Raw genomic sequence first — 26,339 nt, 5'->3', positions numbered from 1 at the left:
AAATGTAACACGCTGGACTGTATTCTTTACGCAAATGTAACACGCTGGACTGTATTCTTTACTCAAATGTAACACGCTGGACTGTATTCTTTACTCAAATGTAACACACTGGACTGTATTCTTTACTCAAATGTAACACACTGGACTGTATTCTTTACTCAAATGTAACACACTGGACTGTATTCTTTACTCAAATGTAACACACTGGACTGTATTCTTTACTCAAATGTAACACACTGGACTGTATTCTTTACTCAAATGTAACACACTGGACTGTATTCTTTACTCAAATGTAAGACACTGGACTGTATTCTTTACTCAAATGTAACACACTGGACTGTATTCTTTACTCAAATGTAACACGCTGGACTGTATTCTTTACTCAAATGTAACACGCTGGACTGTATTCTTTACTCAAATGTAACACGCTGGACTGTATTCTTTACTCAAATGTAGCACGCTGGACTGTATTCTTTACTCAAATGTAACACGCTGGACTGTATTCTTTACTCAAATGTAACACGCTGGACTGTATTCTTTACTCAAATGTAACACGCTGTACTGTATTCTTTACTCAAATGTAACACGCTGGACTGTATTCTTTACTCAAATGTAGCACGCTGGACTGTATTCTTTACTCAAATGTAACACGCTGGACTGTATTCTTTACTCAAATGTAACACGCTGGACTGTATTCTTTACGCAAATGTAACACGCTGGACTGTATTCTTTACTCAAATGTAACACGCTGGACTGTATTCTTTACTCAAATGTAACACACTGGACTGTATTCTTTACTCAAATGTAACACACTGGACTGTATTCTTTACTCAAATGTAACACACTGGACTGTATTCTTTACTCAAATGTAACACACTGGACTGTATTCTTTACTCAAATGTAACACACTGGACTGTATTCTTTACTCAAATGTAACACACTGGACTGTATTCTTTACTCAAATGTAAGACACTGGACTGTATTCTTTACTCAAATGTAACACACTGGACTGTATTCTTTACTCAAATGTAACACACTGGACTGTATTCTTTACTCAAATGTAACACACTGGACTGTATTCTTTACTCAAATGTAACACACTGGACTGTATTCTTTACTCAAATGTAACACACTGGACTGTATTCTTTACTCAAATGTAACACACTGGACTGTATTCTTTACTCAAATGTAACACACTGGACTGTATTCTTTACTCAAATGTAACACACTGGACTGTATTATTTACTCAAATGTAACACACTGGACTGTATTCTTTACTTAAATGTAACACGCTGGACTGTATTCTTTACTCAAATGTAACACGCTGGACTGTATTCTTTACTCAAATGTAACACACTGGACTGTATTCTTTACTCAAATGTAACACACTGGACTGTATTCTTTACTCAAATGTAACACACTGGACTGTATTCTTTACTCAAATGTAACACACTGGACTGTATTCTTTACTCAAATGTAACACACTGGACTGTATTCTTTACTCAAATGTAACACACTGGACTGTATTCTTTACTCAAATGTAACACGCTGGACTGTATTCTTTACTCAAATGTACACACTGGACTGTATTCTTTACTCAAATGTAACACACTGGACTGTATTCTTTACTCAAATGTAACACGCTGGACTGTATTCTTTACTCAAATGTAACACGCTGGACTGTATTCTTTACTCAAATGTAACACGCTGGACTGTATTCTTTACTCAAATGTACACACTGGACTGTATTCTTTACTCAAATGTAACACACTGGACTGTATTCTTTACTCAAATGTAACACACTGGACTGTATTCTTTACTCAAATGTAACACACTGGACTGTATTCTTTACTCAAATGTAACACACTGGACTGTATTCTTTACTCAAATGTAACACACTGGACTGTATTCTTTACTCAAATGTAACACACTGGACTGTATTCTTTACTCAAATGTAACACACTGGACTGTATTCTTTACTCAAATGTAACACACTGGACTTTATTCTTTACTCAAATGTAACACACTGGACTGTATTCTTTACTCAAATGTAACACACTGGACTGTATTCTTTACTCAAATGTAGCACACTGGACTGTATTCTTTACTCAAATGTAACACACTGGACTGTATTCTTTACTCAAATGTAACACGCTGGACTGTATTCTTTACTCAAATGTACACACTGGACTGTATTCTTTACTCAAATGTAACACACTGGACTGTATTCTTTACTCAAATGTAACACGCTGGACTGTATTCTTTACTCAAATGTAACACGCTGGACTGTATTCTTTACTCAAATGTAACACGCTGGACTGTATTCTTTACTCAAATGTAGCACGCTGGACTGTATTCTTTACTCAAATGTAACACGCTGGACTGTATTCTTTACTCAAATGTAACACGCTGGACTGTATTCTTTACTCAAATGTAACACGCTGGACTGTATTCTTTACTCAAATGTAACACGCTGGACTGTATTCTTTACTCAAATGTAGCACGCTGGACTGTATTCTTTACTCAAATGTAACACGCTGGACTGTATTCTTTACTCAAATGTAACACGCTGGACTGTATTCTTTACGCAAATGTAACACGCTGGACTGTATTCTTTACTCAAATGTAACACGCTGGACTGTATTCTTTACTCAAATGTAACACACTGGACTGTATTCTTTACTCAAATGTAACACACTGGACTGTATTCTTTACTCAAATGTAACACACTGGACTGTATTCTTTACTCAAATGTAACACACTGGACTGTATTCTTTACTCAAATGTAACACACTGGACTGTATTCTTTACTCAAATGTAACACACTGGACTGTATTCTTTACTCAAATGTAAGACACTGGACTGTATTCTTTACTCAAATGTAACACACTGGACTGTATTCTTTACTCAAATGTAACACGCTGGACTGTATTCTTTACTCAAATGTAACACGCTGGACTGTATTCTTTACTCAAATGTAACACGCTGGACTGTATTCTTTACTCAAATGTAGCACGCTGGACTGTATTCTTTACTCAAATGTAACACGCTGGACTGTATTCTTTACTCAAATGTAACACGCTGGACTGTATTCTTTACTCAAATGTAACACGCTGGACTGTATTCTTTACTCAAATGTAACACGCTGGACTGTATTCTTTACTCAAATGTAGCACGCTGGACTGTATTCTTTACTCAAATGTAACACGCTGGACTGTATTCTTTACTCAAATGTAACACGCTGGACTGTATTCTTTACGCAAATGTAACACGCTGGACTGTATTCTTTACTCAAATGTAACACGCTGGACTGTATTCTTTACTCAAATGTAACACACTGGACTGTATTCTTTACTCAAATGTAACACACTGGACTGTATTCTTTACTCAAATGTAACACACTGGACTGTATTCTTTACTCAAATGTAACACACTGGACTGTATTCTTTACTCAAATGTAACACACTGGACTGTATTCTTTACTCAAATGTAACACACTGGACTGTATTCTTTACTCAAATGTAAGACACTGGACTGTATTCTTTACTCAAATGTAACACACTGGACTGTATTCTTTACTCAAATGTAACACACTGGACTGTATTCTTTACTCAAATGTAACACACTGGACTGTATTCTTTACTCAAATGTAACACACTGGACTGTATTCTTTACTCAAATGTAACACACTGGACTGTATTCTTTACTCAAATGTAACACACTGGACTGTATTCTTTAGTCAAATGTAACAATCTGGACTGTATTCTTTACTCAAATGTAACACACTGGACTGTATTCTTTACTCAAATGTAACACACTGGACTGTATTCTTTACTCAAATGTAACACACTGGACTGTATTCTTTACTCAAATGTAACACACTGGACTGTATTCTTTACTCAAATGTAACACACTGGACTGTATTCTTTACTCAAATGTAACACACTGGACTGTATTCTTTACTCAAATGTAACACACTGGACTGTATTCTTTACTCAAATGTAACACACTGGACTGTATTCTTTACTCAAATGTAACACACTGGACTGTATTCTTTACTCAAATGTAACACACTGGACTGTATTCTTTACTCAAATGTAACACACTGGACTGTATTCTTTACTCAAATGTAACACACTGGACTGTATTCTTTACTCAAATGTAACACACTGGACTGTATTCTTTACTCAAATGTAACACACTGGACTGTATTCTTTACTCAAATGTAACACACTGGACTGTATTCTTTACTCAAATGTAACACACTGGACTGTATTCTTTACTCAAATGTAACACACTGGACTGTATTCTTTACTCAAATGTAACACACTGGACTGTATTCTTTACTCAAATGTAACACACTGGACTGTATTCTTTACTCAAATGTAACACACTGGACTGTATTCTTTACTCAAATGTAACACACTGGACTGTATTCTTTACTCAAATGTAACACACTGGACTGTATTCTTTACTCAAATGTAACACACTGGACTGTATTCTTTACTCAAATGTAACACACTGGACTGTATTCTTTACTCAAATGTAACACACTGGACTGTATTCTTTACTCAAATGTAACACACTGGACTGTATTCTTTACTCAAATGTAACACACTGGACTGTATTCTTTACTCAAATGTAACAAACTGGACTGTATTCTTTACTCAAATGTAACACACTGGACTGTATTCTTTACTCAAATGTAACACACTGGACTGTATTCTTTACTCAAATGTAACACACTGGACTGTATTCTTTACTCAAATGTAACACACTGGACTGTATTCTTTACTCAAATGTAACACACTGGACTGTATTCTTTACTCAAATGTAACACGCTGGACTGTATTCTTTACTCAAATGTAACACGCTGGACTGTATTCTTTACTCAAATGTAACACACTGGACTGTATTCTTTATTCAAATGTAACACACTGGACTGTATTCTTTACTCAAATGTAACACACTGGACTGTATTCTTTACTCAAATGTAACACCCTGGACTGTATTCTTTACTCAAATGTAACACACTGGACTGTATTCTTTACTCACATGTAACACACTGGACTGTATTCTTTACTCAAATGTAACACACTGGACTGTATTCTTTACTCAAATGTAACACACTGGACTGTATTCTTTACTCAAATGTAACACACTGGACTGTATTCTTTACTCAAATGTAACACACTGGACTGTATTCTTTACTCAAATGTAACACACTGGACTGTATTCTTTACTCAAATGTAACACACTGGACTGTATTCTTTACTCAAATGTAACACCCTGGACTGTATTCTTTACTCAAATGTAACACACTGGACTGTATTCTTTACTCACATGTAACACACTGGACTGTATTCTTTACTCAAATGTAACACGCTGGACTGTATTCTTTACTCAAAGGAAAACACTTTACACTTCAGAATGCAATTATATTCCATTTAATCTGTTGTGTACACTCTTAGGAAAAATACTTCCAAAAACGTTATTTGCAGAGGAATTAGGGTTCTACCAAGAACTGTTTTGATCAGTTTGTAAGGCAAAGGGTTCTACCTAGAACCTTTAACATTCTAAGAATCGTTTTACGAAGAAAGTGTTCTTTGATGATTCTTTGGAAGGCAAGAATGATTCTTTGGAAGGCAGGAAGAGTTCTACATAGAACCACATATAATATTTCCCAGCATGCTTTATTGCAGGGAGATTTTCAGAATTGTTTATTTTAAAGTACTTAAGTAAAAAATCCTTGAAAGTAGTACTTCTGTCGTTTTGGGGGGTATCTGTACTTAATTTTACTATTTATATTTTTGACTACTTTTACTTCACTACATTCCTAAAGACACTTTTGTACTTTTTCATCCAATGATCTTCCTGACACTCAAACGTATTTGTTAAGTTTTGAATGGCTAGCATGCCAGGAAAATGGTTCAATTCACACACGTATCAAACTCTGGTCATCCATACTGCCTCTGATCTGGCAGACTCACTAAACACACATGCTTTGTTTTTCAATGATGTCTGTGTTGGAGTGTGCCCCTGGTTATCCGTCAATAAAAAAACAAGAACAAGTTGTTTAATATAGGGTGATTTATACGTTTACTTTTATTTTCAATACTTAAGTATATTTTAGCAATTACATTTACTTTTGATACTTAAGTATACTTAAAACCAAATACTTTTTGACTTTTACTCAAGTGGTATTTTACTGGGTGACTTTCACTTTTACTTGAGTAATTTTCTATTAAGGTATCTCTACTTTTACTCAAGTATGACAATTGGGTACTTTTTCCACCAGTGCTTTTACTGTGAAACAGTACCTGTGTTTTTGCATGTACATTGATTGGCTGATACATTTGATGCTAAACAAAGATAAATAACATTCAGTTTTCTTAATAAACTAATCCAATCTGTTAGTAATTGGATGTATTGCACTCGTTAATGAGATGTTTGTTCCAGTTTAGATGTTTGTTCCAGTTTAGATGGTTGTTCCAGTTTAGATGTTTGTTCCAGTTTAGATGTTTGTTCCAGTTTAGATGTTTGTTCCAGTTTAGATGTTTGTTCCAGTTTAGATGTTTGAAGTTGTCTCAGTATTCAGTCTTCCCTGCCCTGGCAGTCATTCTGAATGCATGTTGCAGCTGATCAACAATTCCACTTGTTGGATATCTTAACTCCGTCTGGCTTCCAATAGGAATTACACATCACGTTGCAAACCAGCATAATGTGATTTGCAGGCCTGACGTGGCCTGTAAACCAGTAGTAATGGGGGAAACTAAGCTTCCTGAAGCATTGAGGCTTTCCAATCAATTGTCTTGAAAATAGATTAATTACTCCGAGCTTCTTTATTCGTTCACAATATACATTAGTGACATCTGCCGGTCAGTAATAGGAAGCAATGTGTAATTATCAGATATACTATATATTTTTTTCTACTACTGATTTAGGGAAAGGGAAAGGGGGAGACCTAGTCATTCAGCCAACTGAATGTATTCAACTGAAATGTATCTTCCTAATCAAATCTTCATGGCGCAGCCCTAAGTCGTTGGCTTTAGCTCCGTACAATCAGTTGGAAGTTCACATTCGCATCTTACATCATGTTTTCCCTTTTGCCTTCAAGTTAACTATTTTGGCATTATTTAGGATGCTTAAGACAGACATTTATACTAAAAAAAATATATTATTTGAACAACAGTGCAGATAGTGTGAACTCACATAAAATTATTTTCAAAATAGTGCACCTTCAACAGGATTCAACCTAACACCCTCATGTTCCAAAGTTTCCTACTCTACCTGCTAAGCTACCGGTCAGGTGTAATTACAAAACCCTAACTAAATCTATCCACGGTATCTACGGTATCCATTAGAGGTCGGTGTTTTGAAAGCAGCTTCATCGAAGAAAGCACCGTAACCACAGCGAACTCATTGGGATCTGGGCATTTTGCAACAGACGGTTTGAAAAAGCGCGTGATCAAACGATGCTTTGGATGTCATTGATGACGTGCTTCTGATGAAGTGATACACGCATCGGCACACTGCTTCGAAGTTAGCTGCATGGCGATTTCGGCGCATACCTTGGAGCGCCAGTATCACACGTAACATCACTATAAACCAGGAGTTTCCTAACACCATTGTGTTAGGGCATAACTAGGCCCTCAAAGAAAAACCTTATGATCAGTGGTGATTTTAGCATGTACATCTTGGTGGGGCACATTTTTTTTAGATACACTACACTACACTAAACAATACATTAATTGCACTATAATGGTGACAAGTGGTGCCCACAAACTGTTAAGGTCTACATAAAGCTGTCCCAACAGCAGAGCTTTCTTTTCAGCACCATGGAGTCAAACCTTACCACCACTACACCTGGTTATCAGCAGAGCCTTGTCTGGCAGCAAAATAATTCATTCAGCCTCATTTACTGCCTTAAAAAAAAAAAAAACATAGCTGATATGGCTGACTATATCTCTCTGGCATATTATATAATTTATGCAGCAGCATATAAGACATTTTTGGACTCACTTTGTTGTGCGCTGCGGTCCTACTTTGGCAAATTTTGTCATCAAAGAAAGAGAAAGATGTAGAATTCCGAGTTGGATGACCGTTCAAAACACATTTTCCCAGTCTGAAAGCGTTTATTCCCGACTTCCCAGTTCCAATGCTTGTGGTTAGCAACTGTCACCAATTCCTACCAAACAACTCATTGTTGTATTTGTGATTTCCACCTTAAAAAATTGAAAAAATTGAAAAATGTATTTATTGAATATTCGAATCATACAGTATACTAGCAGTGAAGCCACTCAACAACTACATCATACCAGTAATCCAACAGATTCCCATTCAGAGCAACACACAGAAGCATCCATGCTCAACGCCCTGCTCAAGGGCATGTTGACCGAGGGCACAAAACGTGAAACCAAACCCTCCAAGCCCCCCCCTCCCACAGTTCCCCAATAGCTGTCACTCAATCATTCGAGACCCCTCCCACAGCCCCCCAGGAAGAAACATAAAAAATACAATTAATTCCATTCCCCCAAGAACCCCCCAGTGAACCAACAACCAAGATAAGTAACTAAAGAGAAAACAGGAAAAGACCGAATAAAACTTTAAAAACTATTAAAAACGTTTATCTTTGACTATCATTCTCTCTGTCTCACACAGCAACTCCACTCCCACTTTTCTCCAATTCCACATACCCAACCCTCAGCTTCCCTCAGCCCATCCCATCTATCTCTGCTGGCCACCCACTTTGGGTTTCTACGCAACACATATCTTTCAACTATGCTGTGATGTTTAACGTACAATTTCAATCTATCTACTCAAATAGAATCCACAGATTGCGAGTTGAAGATAAGTACTTTTACTAAGAGTATTAGTATATTAGTTATTGACTGACCTGGATTCTCCAGATCTCCTAACAGTACTATTTCTAGGGTCAATTTTAGATTAATGCTATGCATTTTCAGCCATTCCTGAACCTGAGACCAGAAACCAAAATAAATGGTCTATTGATTCTGTACCCTCACAACTTAATCTGCAGAGCTTCGATGATTTTATGCCCCAAATATTGGAACTGCCGTCTAATATTTAGGCTGGGTTTCTGTACAGCACTATGTGACATCAGCTGATGTATGATTTTATGCCCCAAATATTGGAACTCCCGTCTAATATTTAGGCTGGGTTTCTGTACAGCACTATGTGACATCAGCTGATGTATGATTTTATGCCCCAAATATTGGAACTGCCGTCTAATATTTAGGCTGGGTTTCTGTACAGCACTATGTGACATCAGCTGATGTATGATTTTATGCCCCAAATATTGGAACTCCCGTCTAATATTTAGGCTGGGTTTCTGTACAGCACTATGTGACATCAGCTGATGTATGATTTTATGCCCCAAATATTGGAACTCCCGTCTAATATTTAGGCTGGGTTTCTGTACAGCACTATGTGACATCAGCTGATGTATGATTTTATGCCCCAAATATTGGAACTCCCGTCTAATATTTAGGCTGGGTTTCTGTACAGCACTATGTGACATCAGCTGATGTATGATTTTATGCCCCAAATATTGGAACTCCCGTCTAATATTTAGGCTGGGTTTCTGTACAGCACTATGTGACATCAGCTGATGTATGATTTTATGCCCCAAATATTGGAACTCCCGTCTAATATTTAGGCTGGGTTTCTGTACAGCACTATGTGACATCAGCTGATGTATGATTTTATGCCCCAAATATTGGAACTCCCGTCTAATATTTAGGCTGGGTTTCTGTACAGCACTATGTGACATCAGCTGATGTATGATTTTATGCCCCAAATATTGGAACTCCCGTCTAATATTTAGGCTGGGTTTCTGTACAGCACTATGTGACATCAGCTGATGTATGATTTTATGCCCCAAATATTGGAACTCCCGTCTAATATTTAGGCTGGGTTTCTGTACAGCACTATGTGACATCAGCTGATGTATGATTTTATGCCCCAAATATTGGAACTCCCGTCTAATATTTAGGCTGGGTTTCTGTACAGCACTATGTGACATCAGCTGATGTACGAAGGGCTTTATAAATACATTTGATTGAAATTTGATAATATCTAGGTGAGATGAAATGATTTGAACACATTCTTCATGGACCTCTATCCCTTCCTTAGACCTTTTTTTTAAACCTAAAATACCTAGTGTCCTCTTCAATCCAGTTCAATCAGGCTTCTGGAGTAATTTAGCAATATTTCCTCTTGTAACTGCAAGAATGTACTTTCATTAATTTCATACTGTCTTAATTAATTGATCTGCCCATATCATTCATATAGACTGTTTTTCACTCTCCCCGTTAATAATCTCCTGGTCCTCAGCCCGACACTCTTCAGTAGAATCAAAGCAGCTCACTAATCAAACTCTACATTGACCTGCTTTTATATTTTAGAGAGGAGACAACTTTGTTACTAGAAACCATTGACATCTCTTGTATACACATCTAATGGGATACAAAATTTACACAGCAAATTCTACAGTATTGAATCAACATGGAGTGTTACATTTAACACTGTTCCAGTGTCTATACGTGTCCACACTTTTCAGTGTTAAATTCATCCTTTGCTTAGTTCTGATGTGTTTAAACTTTCTCAGTGTCAGAAAATGATACCTGTAGTTTTACGGTAAAACTCCCTTTGGGGTTGTTGTTTTAAAGCAAAGCCTAATTTGCATATTTCCCAGTGTGCCTAACTCTATATGACAATATATTACATATATCATAAGGCCTTATTTTGAGGGTCTAGTTTTACCTTAACAAAGTGGCCAGAATGTAACGGCTTTCGTCATCGGATGAGGAAGAGTAGTCGGACCAAAGCGCAGCGTGGTAAGTGTTCATGTTTGTTTATTGAACTGAACACTAATACAAAATAACAAAATAATAAATGAAACCGAAACAGTCCCGTAAGGTGCAAACACTAAACAGAAAATAACTACCCACAAAACCCATGTGGGAAAAAGCTACCTAAGTATGGTTCCCAATCAGAGACAACGAAAGACAGCTGTCCCTGATTGAGAACCATACCTGGCCAAAACAAAGAAATACAAAACATAGAAAAAGGACATAGAATGCCCACCCAAATCACACCCTGACCAAACCAAAATAGAGACATAACAAGCTCTCTACGGTCAGGGCGTGACACTGAAGCTCCTGGTTGAACTCAACTTGATGAAGGCCAGAGGACTGAAATTGAATGAATTTAACAACCATGTCTTTGTCACTAACACTAACCTAACCTCCTCCAGGATCACAGTGACAGTATTGGTTTGAATCATGACAACAAAATCACTTTAAGCAACTGTACTCAGTTGATTAGGTACACCACCCACTCCTACAGACAGTGAGTCACGTGGCTTGCTATATAAAGCAGGCAGACAGGCATCGAGGCATTCAGTTACTGTTACACTGAATGTTAGAGTGGGGAAAACGAGTGACCTAAGCAACTTTGAGCGTGCTATCAGCTAAAAACAAGAAGAAGCGGCTCCAGTGGGCATGTGATCACCAACACTGGACAACTGAGGAGTGGATGGAGTCCATGGCCCTTTCCTGCCTGGTGTCAACGGTATAGGCAGGTGGCAGAGGTATAATGGTGTGGGGAATGTTTTCCTGGCACACTTTAGGTCCCTTGACACCAATTGAGCAATGTTTCAATGCCCCGAGGAATTCAGGCTGTTCTGAAGGCAAAGGAGGGTCCGACCCGGGTACTAGATGGGTGTACCTAATAAACTGGCCACTGAGTGTATCTTAAGTGTAGTAGTAATGACAGTTTTGAGTAATGACAACACATTGGGTTTTACATTGTAGGGAACACTGACCCATTTGCTGTGTGAGGATATGAGATACAGGCATAAAAAACAAGACAAAAATAAAACAACTGTCATCACAATATATCATTATTTATTATCCATTTATAGGAAAGGCCAGCTGTTTTTGCTAACCATGTGACTTGACCAAGAAAGAACTTCACGCATAGGCCTTCTAAACAGGTCTGCCTTTAAACTTCTGTTATGTAACTCTTTCAGCTCCAGAGCGAGGTGGAGAAGCCTCTGTTGACGTTCAGAGAGAACTTTAAGAAGGACATGAAGAGGTTCAATCATCACATCGCAGAACTACGGAAACAGCTGGTTGGACGACACTCAGCCGTGGAGAAGGTACGCATCCTGATGCAGTGAGACGCAACAAACACACACAGGCACACACAGGCACACACAGGCACACACACAAATACAGAGACATGCACACAGAGGCACAAACACACACTCATAAAGCATACAGAACTCAACGTAATATTAACTGTCCTTGCACTTGGCAGCTGTAGAATTTCAGGAATCTTCTCAGACATGATTCGAATTCCACAACTCCCCCCTAAGTCTAGGACCGTTTCCTGTCAACACACACCCACACACACACACACTACCACTTCCTTGTTCTATAAATAACGATTGGACTGATCGCTTCAGCATATCACCTCCACCTCAACCTAGACCTACTTCAGTTTGCATACTGCCCGAACCGGTCCACAGTCGATGCAGTCGCCATCACACTGCACACTGCCCTACCCCATCTGGACAAGAGGAATAACCATGTAAGAATGCTGTTCATCAACTACAGCTCAGCATTCAACACCATAGTGCCCTCCAAAGCTCATTATCAAGCTGGAGGCCCTGGGTCTCAACCCCACCCTGTGCAATTGGATCCTGGACTTTCTGAAGGGCCGCCCCGAGGTGGTGAAGGTAGGAAACAATCTCCACTTCGCTGACTCTTAACACTGGGGCCCCACAAGGGTGCATGGTCAGTCCCCTCCTGTACTCCCATGACTGCGTGGCCATGCACGCCTCCAACTCAATCATCAAGTTTGCAGATGACACAACATTAGTGGGCTTGATTACCAACCACGACGAGACAGCCGGAGTGTGGTGTCAGGAAAACAACCTCTCACTCAATGTAAAAAAAAAGAAGGAGATGATCGTGGACTTCAGGAAACAGCAGAGGGAACAACCCCCTATCCACATCTACAGGACAGTAGTGGAGAAGGTGGAAATGTTTAAGTTCCTCGGCGTACACATCACAGACAAACTGAAATGGTCCACCCACACCGACAGTGTGGCTTGTCTTCTAAAACCCTGACAAACTTTTACAGATGCACAATTGAGAGCATCCTGTCAGGCTACATCACCGCCTGGTACGGCAACTGCACCGCCCTCAACCGCAAGGCTCTCCAGAGGGATGTGCGGTCTGCACAACGCATCACCGGGGTCAAACTACCTGCCCTCCAGGACACCTACAGCACCTGATGTCACAGAAAGGCCAAAAAGATCATCAAGGACAACAACCAACCGAGCCACTGCCTGTTCACCCCGCTATCAAATCAAATCAAATCAAATCAAATTTTATTTGTCACATACACATGGTTAGCAGATGTTAATGCGAGTGTAGCGAAATGCTTGTGCTTCTAGTTCCGACAATGCAGTAATAACAAGTAATCTAACTAACAATTCCAAAACTACTGTCTTGTACACAGTGTAAGGGGATAAAGAATATGTACATAAGGATATATGAATGAGTGATGATACAGAGCAGCATAGGCAAGATACAGTAGATGGTATCGGGTACAGTATGTACAAATGAGATGAGTATGTAAACCAAGTGGCATAGTATAGTATAAAGTGGCTAGTGATACATGTATTACATAAGGATACCGTCGATGATATAGAGTACAGTATATACGTATGCGTATGAGATGAATAATGTAGGGTAAGTAACATTTATATAAGGTAGCATTGTTTAAAGTGGCTAGTGATATATTTACATCATTTCCCATCAATTCCCATTATTAAAGTGGCTGGAGTTGAGTCAGTGTCAGTGTGTTGGCAGCAGCCACTCAGTGTTAGTGGTGGCTGTTTAACAGTCTGATGGCCTTGAGATAGAAGCTGTTTTTCAGTCTCTCGGTCCCAGCTTTGATGCACCTGTACTGACCTCGCCTTCTGGATGATAGCGGGGTGAACAGGCAGTGGCTCGGGTGGTTGATGTCCTTGATGATCTTTATGGCCTTCCTGTGACATCGGGTGGTGTAGGTGTCCTGGAGGGCAGGTAGTTTGCCCCCGGTGATGCGTTGTGCAGACCTCACTACCCTCTGGAGAGCCTTACGGTTGAGGGCGGTGCAGTTGCCATACCAGGCGGTGATACAGCCCGCCAGGATGCTCTCGATTGTGCATCTGTAGAAGTTTGTGAGTGCTTTTGGTGACAAGCCGAATTTCTTCAGCCTCCTGAGGTTGAAGAGGCGCTGCTGCGCCTTCTTCACGATGCTGTCTGTGTGAGTGGACCAATTCAGTTTGTCTGTGACGTGTATGCCGAGGAACTTAAAACTTGCTACCCTCTCCACTACTGTTCCATCGATGTGGATAGGGGGGTGTTCCCTCTGCTGTTTCCTGAAGTCCACAATCATCTCCTTAGTTTTGTTGACGTTGAGTGTGAGGTTGTTTTCCTGACACCACACTCCGAGGGCCCTCACCTCCTCCCTGTAGGCCGTCTCATCGTTGTTGGTAATCAAGCCTACCACTGTTGTGTCGTCCGCAAACTTGATGATTGAGTTGGAGGCGTGCGTGGCCACGCAGTCGTGGGTGAACAGGGAGTACAGGAGAGGGCTCAGAACGCAACCTTGTGGGGCCCCAGTGTTGAGGATCAGCGGGGAGGAGATGTTGTTGCCTACCCTCACCACCTGGGGGCGGCCCGTCAGGAAGTCCAGTACCCAGTTGCACAGGGCGGGGTCGAGACCCAGGGTCTCGAGCTTGATGACGAGCTTGGAGGGTACTATGGTGTTGAATGCCGAGCTGTAGTCGATGAACAGCATTCTCACATAGGTATTCCTCTTGTCCAGATGGGTTAGGGCAGTGTGCAGTGTGGTTGAGATTGCATCGTCTGTGGACCTATTAGGGCGGTAAGCAAATTGGAGTGGGTCTAGGGTGTCAGGTAGGGTGGAGGTGATATGGTCCTTGACTAGTCTCTCAAAGCACTTCATGATGACGGATGTGAGTGCTACGGGGCGGTAGTCATTTAGCTCAGTTACCTTAGCTTTCTTGGGAACAGGAACAATGGTGGCCCTCTTGAAGCATGTGGGAACAGCAGACTGGTATAGGGATTGATTGAATATGTCCGTAAACACACCGGCCAGCTGGTCTGCGCATGCTCTGAGGGCGCGGCTGGGGATGCCATCTGGGCCTGCAGCCTTGCGAGGGTTAACACGTTTAAATGTCTTACTCACCTCGGCTGCAGTGAAGGAGAGACCGCATGTTTTCGTTGCAGGCCGTGTCAGTGGCACTGTATTGTCCTCAAAGCGGGCAAAAAAGTTATTTAGTCTGCCTGGGAGCAAGACATCCTGGTCCGTGACTGGGCTGGGTTTCTTCCTGTAGTCCGTGATTGACTGTAGACCCTGCCACATGCCTCTTGTGTCTGAGCCGTTGAATTGAGATTCTACTTTGTCTCTGTACTGGCGCTTAGCTTGTTTGATAGCCTTGCGGAGGGAATAGCTGCACTGTTTGTATTCGGTCATGTTACCAGACACCTTGCCCTGATTAAAAGCAGTGGTTCTCGCTTTCAGTTTCACACGAATGCTGCCATCAATCCACGGTTTCTGGTTAGGGAATGTTTTAATCGTTGCTATGGGAACGACATCTTCAACGCACGTTCTAATGAACTCGCACACCGAATCAGCGTATTCGTCAATGTTGTTATCTGACGCAATACGAAACATCTCCCAGTCCACGTGATGGAAGCAGTCTTGGAGTGTGGAGTCAGCTTGGTCGGACCAGCGTTGGACAGACCTCAGCGTGGGAGCCTCTTGTTTTAGTTTCTGTCTGTAGGCAGGGATCAACAAAATGGAGTCGTGGTCAGCTTTTCCGAAAGGGGGGCGGGGCAGGGCCTTATATGCGTCGCGGAAGTTAGAGTAACAATGGTCCAAGGTCTTTCCTCCCCTGGTTGCGCAATCGATATGCTGATAAAATTTGGGGAGTCTTGTTTTCAGATTAGCCTTGTTAAAATCCCCAGCTACAATGAATGCAGCCTCCGGATAAATTGTTTCCAGTTTGCAGAGAGTTAAATAAAGTTCGTTCAGAGCCATCGATGTGTCTGCTTGGGGGGGGATATATACGGCTGTGATTATAATCGAAGAGAATTCTCTTGGTAGATAATGCGGTCTACGTTTGATTGTGAGGAATTCTAAATCAGGTGAACAGAAGGATTTGAGTTCCTGTATGTTTCTTTCATCGCACCATGTCACGTTAGTCATAAGGCATACGCCCCCGCCCCTCTTTTTACCAGAAAGATGTTTTTTCCTGTCTGCGCGATGCGTGGAGAAACCTGTTGGCTGCACCGCTTCGGATTGCGTCTCTCCAGTAAGCCACGTTTCCGTGAAGCAAAGAACGTTACAGTCTCTGATGTCCCTCTGGAATGCTACCCTTGCTCGGATTTCATCAACCTTGTTGTCAAGAGACTGGACATTGGCAAGAAGAATGCTAGGGAGTGGTGCGCGCTGTGCCCGTCTCCGGAGTCTGACCAGAAGACCGCCTCGTTTCCCTCTCTTTCGGAGTCGTTTTTTTGGGTCGCTGCATAGGATCCACTCCGTTGTCCTGTTTGTAAGGCTATCATCCAGAAGGCGAGCTCAGTACAGGTCCATCAAAGCTGGGACCGAGAGACTGAAAAACAGCTTCTATCTCAAGGCCATCAGACTGCTAAACAGCAATCACTAACTCGCAGAGGCTGCTCACTACATAGAGACTCAAATCACTGGCCAATTTAATAAATGGATCACTAGTCATTTTAAACAATGGCACTTTAATAATGTTTACATATCGTACATTACTGTCAGCGATTGGGTGCAGAGATGTAGCGGAGTCAGGCGCAGGACACAGGTTTTGAGCAACACAGCGGAGTTTACTCAAAAAATCAAGCAAAAATTCAAAATAGGAACATACAAACACACTAGCACAATCAACAACCACTAAAGACACCAACACTCACAGACAGAACAGAAATGTATGTCAGAGGGTTAAATAAGGAACATGATATGGGAATTGAAACCAGGTGTGTGTAATACAGACAAAACAAAACGAAACTGAAGCATGGTGGTGACTAGAAAGCCGGTGACGTCGACCGCCGAACACCACCCGAACAAGGAGAAGGGCCGACTTCGGCGGAAGTCGTGACAATTACTCATCTCATTTGTATATACTGTATACTGACACCAGCCTCGGGGACGACCCAGAGGTCGGGACGCAGTGCGATCCGGGTGGAGACGGTGAAACTCTGTAGCAATGAAGGATCTAGGATGTCCTCCACCGGTACCCAGCATCTCTCCTCCGGGCCGTACCCCTCCCACTCCACGAGGTACTGAAGGCCCCTCACCCGACGCCTTGAGTCCATGATGGCTCGTACGGTATACGCCGGGACCCCCTCGATGTCCAGAGGGGGCGGAGGAACCTCCCGCACCTCAGACTGCTGGAGCGGACCAGCCACCACCGGCCTGAGGAGAGACACATGGAACGAGGGGTTAATGTGATAATCAGGGGGGAGTTGTAACCTATAACAAACCTTGTTCAGTCTCCTCAGGACTTTAAATGGCCCCACAAACCACGGACCCAGCTTCCGGCAGGGCAGGTGAAGGGGCAGGTTTCGGGTCGAGAGCCAGACCCGATCCCCCGGTGCATACACCAGGGCCTCACTGCGGTGGCAGTCGGCACTCGCCTTTTGCCTCCTGAAGGCCTGTTGTAGCCGCACATGGGCAGCGTTCCATGTCTCCTCTGAGTGCCGAAACCATTCATCCACCGCAGGAGCCTCGTTCTGGCTCTGATGCCATCGTGCCAGGATCGGCTGATAACCCAGCATACACTGAAATGGTGATAGGTTGGTAGAGGAGTGGCGGAGGGAGTTTTGGGCCATCTCCGCCCAGTGGATGTAAACCGCCCACTCCCCCGGCTGGTCCTGGCAATAGGACCGCAGAAACCTACCCACATCCTGGTTGACATCCTGGTTGACTCTCGGGGTGAAAACCTGAGGTAAGGCTGACCGAGACCCCCAGGCGTTCCATAAATGCCCTCCAAACTCTAGACGTGAATTGGGGACCCCGATCAGAAACTATATCCTCAGGCACCCCGTAGTGCCGAAATACGTGGGTGAACAGGGCCTCCGCAGTCTGTAGAGCCGTAGGAAGACCGGGCAAAGGAAGGAGACGGCAGGACCGATCCACAACGACCGCGACGGGGGAAGATCCGTCACGAAATCCACCGATAGGTGTGACCACGATCGTTGTGGAACGGGAAGGAGTTGTAATTTTCCTCTGGGCAGGTGTCTAGGTGCCTTGCACTGTGCGCATACCGAACAGGAGAAAACATAAACCCTCACGTCCTTAGCTAAAGTGGGCCACCAGTACTTCCCAGCAAGGCAGGATGACCAGAGGAGGGTGACGTGTGAGCCCAACAGATCAAACGATCGCGGACATCAAACGGAATGTACAGACGCACAGCTGGACACTCAGTGGGAGTGGGCTCTGTCAGAGGGTTAAATAAGGAACATGATTTGGGAATTGAAACCATGTGTGTGTAATACAGACAAAACAAAACGAAACTGAAACATGGATCGGTGGTGACTAGAAAGCCGGTGACGTCGACCGCCGAACACCACCCGAACAAGGAGAAGGGCCGACTTCGGCGGAAGTCGTGACAATTACTCATCTCATTTGTATATACTGTATATTATACCATCGTTTGCAACTTTCCTTTACCTCTCGGCCATCGCTCATCCATATATTTATATGTACATATTCTTATTCCATCCCTTTTAGATTTGTGTGTATTAGATAGTTGTTGGGAATTGTTAGATTATTTGTTAGATATTACTGCACTGTCGGAACTAGAAGCGCAAGCATTTCGCTACACTCCCATTAACATCTGATAACCATGTGTATGTGACCAATTAAAATGTGATTTGATTTGAAGATCTGCATGTATCTCTGTAGGCCCGTAAGGCTCTAGCGGACAGACAGAAGGACTTGGACGTGAAGACCCAGCAGCTGGAGATCAAACTAAGCAACAAGATGGAGGAAGACATCAAGAAGGCTCAGCGGAAATCCACACAAGCAGGTCAGAGCCGGGTCAAAGGTCAAACCAAAGGTTATCAAAGGTCACTGTGGGTTTAGCCAGTGGGGTCAAAGACTCACATGTTTGTTATAACTGATATTGGTGTCACTTGTTTCGTCCCCATCTGGGAGTCTTGAGGGTTTTAATCTGTGCAGATTAGAGGTTATTCTAGCACAAATCTGACCAAGCGAGTCTAGGGTATATCTAGCTAACTTTTTTAAAAATACGTTGTTTATGACATGATAAACAGACACTCTAAACCAACGATTCTCAAATGGTGGGTCGCGGGAGGCGTTGCTGTCTGTGTATGACTAAATAAAGTATATTAAATAATAATAATTTAATCTTAAAAAAAAAAATATTTGACCTTTATTTAACCAGGTAGGCTAGTTGAGAACAAGTTCTCATTTACAACTGCGACCTGGCCAAGATAAAGCACAGCAGTTCGACACATACAACAACACAGAGTTACACATGGAATAAACAAACATACAGTCAATAACACAGTATAAAAAGGTTATATACAGTGAGTGCAAATGAGGTGAGATAAGGGAGGTAAGGCAATAAATAAACCACGTGGCGAAGTAATTACAATATAGCAATCAAACACTGGAATGGTAGATGTGCAGAATATATATATATATATATATATACACAGTGGGAAGAACAAGTATTTGATACACTGCCGATTTTGCAGGTTTTCCTACTTACAAAGCATGTAGAGGTCTGTAATTGTTATCATAGGTACACTTCAACTGTGAGAGACGGAATCTAAAACAAAAATCCAGAAAATCACATTGTATGATTTTTAAGTAATTAATTTGCATTTTATTGCATTAAAAGGTTTAAGACCCGCTGCTGCTGCTACTACTACTACTACTACTACTACTACTACTACTACTACTACTACTACTACTACTGCTACTGCTACTACTATCACCACTACTACTACTACTACTACTACTGCTACTACCACTACTACTATTACTACCACTACTACTGCTACTGCTACTACTACTTCTACTGCTACTACCACTACCGCCACCACCACTACCTCTACTACTACTACCACTACCACCACTGCTACTACTACTACTACTACTACTACTACCACAGCTACTGCTGCTACTACTACTACCACTACTACTACCACTACCACTACTACTACTGCTACTACTACTACTACTGCTACTACTACCACTACTACTACTTATTCTTCTTTGCGTGGTTTTCCGTCAGACAAGACGCTGTGTTGCTGCCTTTCGCAGGTCGGAGTGTAAATTGCACATATTGGTCACAAACAAAAAAAACAGGGTAAAGGGGAATGGGACAATTTCACCACTATCTAACCCTGCACCTATACACTATGCCCCAAAATCTAGCCGCCCCAAAATCTAGCCACCCCATCTAGCCACCTTGGCCCTAAAAGATCCTAGGTCGTTGAATCCTTTTTCTCTCAATACTTACCTGTAGATATTCTGTACTAAAATCTTCCCAGAATATTTCTCTGCTGCTGCAACCTCCACATCTATCTTCTGTGACTTCTGCTCCATCAGTACAGAGCAGTTGATCACCATGTCTATAAAACGCAAGAAATTCAACCTTACTAAAGCTCATCTGGTCTGGAGCTCTCTCCCTTCAGGCCTACTCACTGGGGGGTCTCCCAGTCAAATAACTAACCCTTGGGCCATCCTCTACTCTCTTCACTGCCTCAGCATAGGAAACTTTCTTCCCCAACTCGAACTGTGGCAATCTCAACCTGTCTCTCTCTCATAGGACACTTCGGATCCCACGTTGCATGGCCACCCCCACTGTCAACACAGTGCTTTCTCTATCGCAACTGTACACTCCCTCTGACCATGCCCTGCTGCATAGTCAGAGGCACCTAAAGCACTGTAGCGTGTTGCATATTTCCCAGTGTGCCGACCTCTATATGACAATATATTACATATATCATAAGGCCTTATTTTGAGGGTCGAGTTTTACCTTAACAAAGTGGCCTGAAGCACCTAAAGCACTGTAGCGTGTTTGTAACATAGGCCCTCACAGAGTAGCAAACATAACCTAACCTGACCTTAACAGCTAGAACTCTGTGTCAAAGCTCAACAAGACAGACAGGGTATTCTCAGTCTCGCCATTGCCACCAGGTCTACGTCTCACCAAACGGCAGGCGTCACAAACACCAGGAATATTATTTTTCATTTGATCCATCTCTATACTCAACGCTACGTCACGGATCACAGGATTTAAGCGGCACCCTGTTTCAGAGAGGAAAGCATGCCACGTGTTGAGCTCCAAGCTCAAGCGCGAAGCGCCCACTTCCTCTGGGTGGAGGATGCACAAAAAAAGTCCACTTCTCAAAACTTTCCCAGATGTAACCATTCCCAGTTTGTCCTTTACCCAGCCTGACAGCAGGGATCCACTCTTTCCAAAAAATCTCACTCCCACCGGTCTAAGACTCGCTATGACTCTGATCTGTTTCCTATACACATTTAATTGTCTAACGGTTCTCTTGAGTTGAAGGAGAGGCAGACCAAAACGCAGCGTGGTTTCTATTCATGGTTCTTTAATAAAGCACTTCACATGAACAGACTAACAAAAACAAGAAACGTGAAAACCTAAAACAGCCCTATCTGGTGCAAACACGGAGACAGGAACAATCACCCACAAACACACAGTGAAACCCAGGCTACCTAAGTATGATTCTCAATCAGAGACAATGACACCTGCCTCTGATTGAGAACCATACTAGGCCGAAACATAGAAATACCCAAATCATAGAAAAACAAACATAGACTGCCCACCCCAACTCACGCCCTAATCATACTAAATAATGACAAAACAAAGGAAATAAAGGTCAGAACGTGACAAATTGTTATGGAACTACTACCATATATCCCTTAAATTGGTACCGAAATATTACTAAAAGGTGCACCGTATAGCCATTTACAAGGCCTGCAATTAAAATATGTTATTGAGCCACCGATTCTTTCTCCTCACACAATTTCTATCCACAATGCACCCGAATTTACAGTATGCTGCAGTGAATATATAGCAAGCAGCAATTTAGTACATTATTGTTCAACTGTATTGAAAATAACATCAGCAATTGCTAATAGTAAAAATTGAATTATAATGTATATTAACTATACCAACTGATATTAGGTGCTTCATATCACTTGCACTTTAGGCCTTAATAAATCTTCTAAACTGATAGTGACTACTGGGCAAAACAGATCAAAAGGACATGGCTAAACTTACATCCACTCTGATCTGTTTCCTAAATAAATGTATTTGTTAGGGAACCACCACCACATATCACTTAAATTAGTACTGAACTCTCAGTAATGGGTGCAAATAATATAACCACTTACAAGGCATGCCTCAAATATGTCAATGAGTGAGAAACAACAATACCAAGCACCCACAAGTTTTTTTTTGCGCTCCAAAAATGATTATTAAAAAAATCCACATAGTTATCCACTTAGTTATCCACTTAGTTATCCATTAGTTATCCACTTAGTTATCCACTTAGTTATCCACTTAGTTATCCACTTAGTTATCCACTTAGTTATCCATTAGTTATCCACTTAGTTATCCACTTAGTTATCCATTAGTTATCCACTTAGTTATCCACTTAGTTATCCACTTTGTTATCCACTTAGTTATCCACTTAGTTATCCATTAGTTATCCACTTAGTTATCCACTCAGTTATCCACTTAGTTATCCATTAGTTATCCACTTAGTTATCCACTTAGTTATCCATTAGTTATCCATTAGTTATCCACTTAGTTATCCATCAGTTATCCACATAGTTATCCACATAGTTATCCATTAGTTATCCGTTAGTTATCCACTTAGTTATCCATTAGTTATCCACATAGTTATCCACATAGTTATCCACTTAGTTATCCACTTAGTTATCCACTTAGTTATCCACTTAGTTATCCACATAGTTATCCACTTAGTTATCCACTTAGTTATCCACTTTGTTATCCACTTAGTTATCCACTTAGTTATCCACATAGTTATCCACATAGTTATCCACTTAGTTATCCATTAGTTATCCATTAGTTATCCACATAGTTATCCACATAGTTATCCACTTAGTTATCCACATAGTTATCCACTTAGTTATCCATTAGTTATCCATTAGTTATCCACATAGTTATCCACATAGTTATCCACTTAGTTAAACATTTAGTTATTTATAAAATGTCTGCCCTGCTAGAGCTGTCCCGGTCAACTGTAAGTGCTGTTATTGTGAAGTGGAAACGTTTATGAGCAACAACGGCTTAGCCTCAAAGTGGTAAGCCACACAAGCTCACAGAATGGGAGCGCCGAGTGCTGAAGCACGTTGCGCATAACAATAGTCTGTCCTCGGTTGCAACACTCACTACCCAGTTCCAAACTGCCTCTGGAAGCAACTTCAGCACAATATGCCGAACAGCCACACACAAATGGCCATTGCCGAGCCATGGCCGAGCAGCCACACCCAAGCCTAAGATCACCATACGCAATGCCAAGCGTTAGCTGGAGTGGTGTAAAGATTGCCACCATTGGTCTCTGGAGCAGTGGAAACACGTTCTCCGGAGTGATAAATCACACTTCACCATCTGGCAGGCTGATGGACTAATCTGGGTTTGGCGGATGCCAGGAGAACAATACCTGCCCCAATGCATAGTGCCAACTGTAAAGTTTGGTGGAGGAGGAGTAATGGTCTGGGGCTGTTTTTCATGGTTCGGGCCCCTTAGTTCCAGTGAAGGGAAATCTTAACGCTACAGCATACAATGACATTCTAGAGGATTCTGTGCTTCCAACTTTGTGGCAACAGTTTGTGGAATGCCCTTTCCTGTTTCAGCATGACAATGCCCCCGTGCACAAAGCAAGGCCCTTATAGAAATGGTTTGTCGAGATCGGTGTGGAAGAACTTGACTGGCCTACACTGAAACGTGGCCTCAACCCCATCGAACACCTTTGGGATGAATTGGAACACCGACTGTGAGCCAGACCTAATCGCCCAACATCAGTGCCCAACCTCACTAATGCTCTTGTGGCTGAATGGAAGCAAGTCCCTGCAGCAATGTTTCAACATCTAGTGGAAAGCCTTCCCAGAAGAGTGGAGGCTGTTATGGCAGCAAAGGGGGGACCAACTCCATAATAATGCCCATGATTTTGGAATGAGATGTTCGACGAGCAGATGTCCACATACTTTTGATAATGTAGTGTACTTTATTTTTGGCAATAATTGTAAGTTGTTCTGAATATGAGCGTCTGCTAATGGACTTTAAATGTACATGTAAAAGGTTGTTGCTTTTGTAAATTAATATTTGGACTTTGACTCCTCCTGCTGGAGAAGTTATTGAACAACCGTTTCAAGCTTCATAAACCCGGAGGAAAGAAAGGTGCAGTCAGTGTCCAATAGATACGTTTGTCTAAACAGTATTTTCTGTCTACCAGGAGACGACCTGATGCGCTGTGTGGACCTTTACAACCAGTCGCAGTCCAAATGGTTTGAGGAGATGGTGACCACAAGCCTGGTAAGACTCTCCTTTGTGCTTCCTCCTTATCACTGATGGTGATGTATGTAGCGTATTGCTTTGGTAGCCTGGGTGCTGGTCTGTTTCTACTTCAGCCTTCTTCAGGAACAGTGAGATTGGCTTATCGGTGAGTCTGGCAAACCACAGAAAGGATTCATCTGAATCACGTAATCCAAAAACCCATGTTCCCTTCAATCCTTTCTGTCCTTCAGGAGCTGGAGAGGCTGGAGGTAGAGAGGGTGGAGATGATACGACAGCATCTGTGTCAGTACACCACCTTACGGCATGAGACTGACATGTTTAACCAGAGTGTAAGTCAAGCACCACCTTGTATTACCAGTAGAGAGCACTCAATGCCTTGTTTTTCTGTGTATTTTTCAGAGCTGCACAGACACACACACACGCGCACGCACACACACACACGCGCACACACACACACACACACACACACACACACACACACACACACACACACACACACACACACACACACACACACACAGGGTATTGACTGTTTATCCACGTGTCCTTGCAGACGATGGAGCCAGTGGATCAGCTGCTACAGAGTGTGGACCCAGCTAGAGACAGAGAGCTCTGGGTCCAGGAGCAGAAGACAGGAGACATCAGGCCTGTGGACATTGAGATATAACACACCTCGTTCCCAGGGGTCACACACATGTGGATCCACAAGCCTGGATCTTTACGGGGGCTTCAATGTCAACTTTGAGATATTATAGACATCCTGAGAAATCTGGATGACTCGCTCCACAGCTCCACAGACAGTGTTCATTAGAGGATTCTATATGGTAGACAGACAGTGTTTATTATGACCTAGAGGATTCTATATGGTAGACAGACAGTGTTCACTATGACCTAGAGGATTCTATATGGTAGACAGTGTTCATTATGACCTAGAGGATTCTATATGGTAGACAGACAGTGTTCATTATGACCTAGAGGATTCTATATGGCAGACAGACAGTGTTTATTATGACCTAGAGGATTCTATATGGTAGACAGACAGTGGTCATTATGACCTAGAAGATTCTATATGGTAGACAGACAGTGTTCATTATGACCTAGAGGATTCTATATGGTAGACAGACAGTGTTCATTATGACCTAGAGGATTCTATATAGTAGACAGACAGTGTTCATTATGACCTAGAGGATTCTATATGGTAGACAGACCGTGTTCATTATGGCCTAGAGGATTCTATATGGTAGACAGACAGTATTTATTATGACCTAGAGGATTCTATATGGTAGACAGACAGTGTTCACTATGACCTAGAGGATTCTATATGGTAGACAGTGTTCATTATGACCTAGAGGATTCTATATGGTAGACAGACAGTGTTTATTATGACCTAGAGGATTCTATATGGTAGACAGACAGTGTTCACTATGACCTAGATGATTCTATATGGTAGACAGTGTTCATTATGACCTAGAGGATTCTATATGGTAGACAGACAGTGTTCATTATGACCTAGAGGATTCTATATGGCAGACAGACAGTGTTTATTATGACCTAGAGGATTCTATATGGTAGACAGACAGTGGTCATTATGACCTAGAAGATTCTATATGGTAGACAGGCAATGTTTATTATGACCTAGAGGATTCTATATGGT

The 26,339-nt window shown here is 41.9% G+C and overlaps 1 protein-coding gene across 1 annotated transcript; it reads left to right on the top strand.

Annotated features, from left to right (window-relative positions):
- The first annotated feature begins 12,089 nt into the window (after nt 1–12,089).
- Nucleotides 12,090–25,431, top strand: LOC139398611 (growth arrest-specific protein 7-like). The gene is made up of 5 exons (XM_071144542.1): nt 12,090–12,184; nt 19,042–19,165; nt 24,624–24,703; nt 24,916–25,014; nt 25,239–25,431. Exons 1-5 carry the CDS (start codon nt 12,113–12,115, stop codon nt 25,350–25,352), a joined length of 489 nt encoding a protein of 162 aa, XP_071000643.1. The 5' UTR covers nt 12,090–12,112; the 3' UTR covers nt 25,353–25,431.
- Nucleotides 25,432–26,339: the final 908 nt, after the last annotated feature.

The sequence above is a fragment of the Oncorhynchus clarkii genome, unplaced genomic scaffold, assembly GCF_045791955.1.
Source record: "Oncorhynchus clarkii lewisi isolate Uvic-CL-2024 unplaced genomic scaffold, UVic_Ocla_1.0 unplaced_contig_5151_pilon_pilon, whole genome shotgun sequence".
NCBI classification, from domain to species: domain Eukaryota; kingdom Metazoa; phylum Chordata; class Actinopteri; order Salmoniformes; family Salmonidae; genus Oncorhynchus; species Oncorhynchus clarkii.
This window is presented reverse-complemented; position numbering and strand designations above follow the sequence as displayed.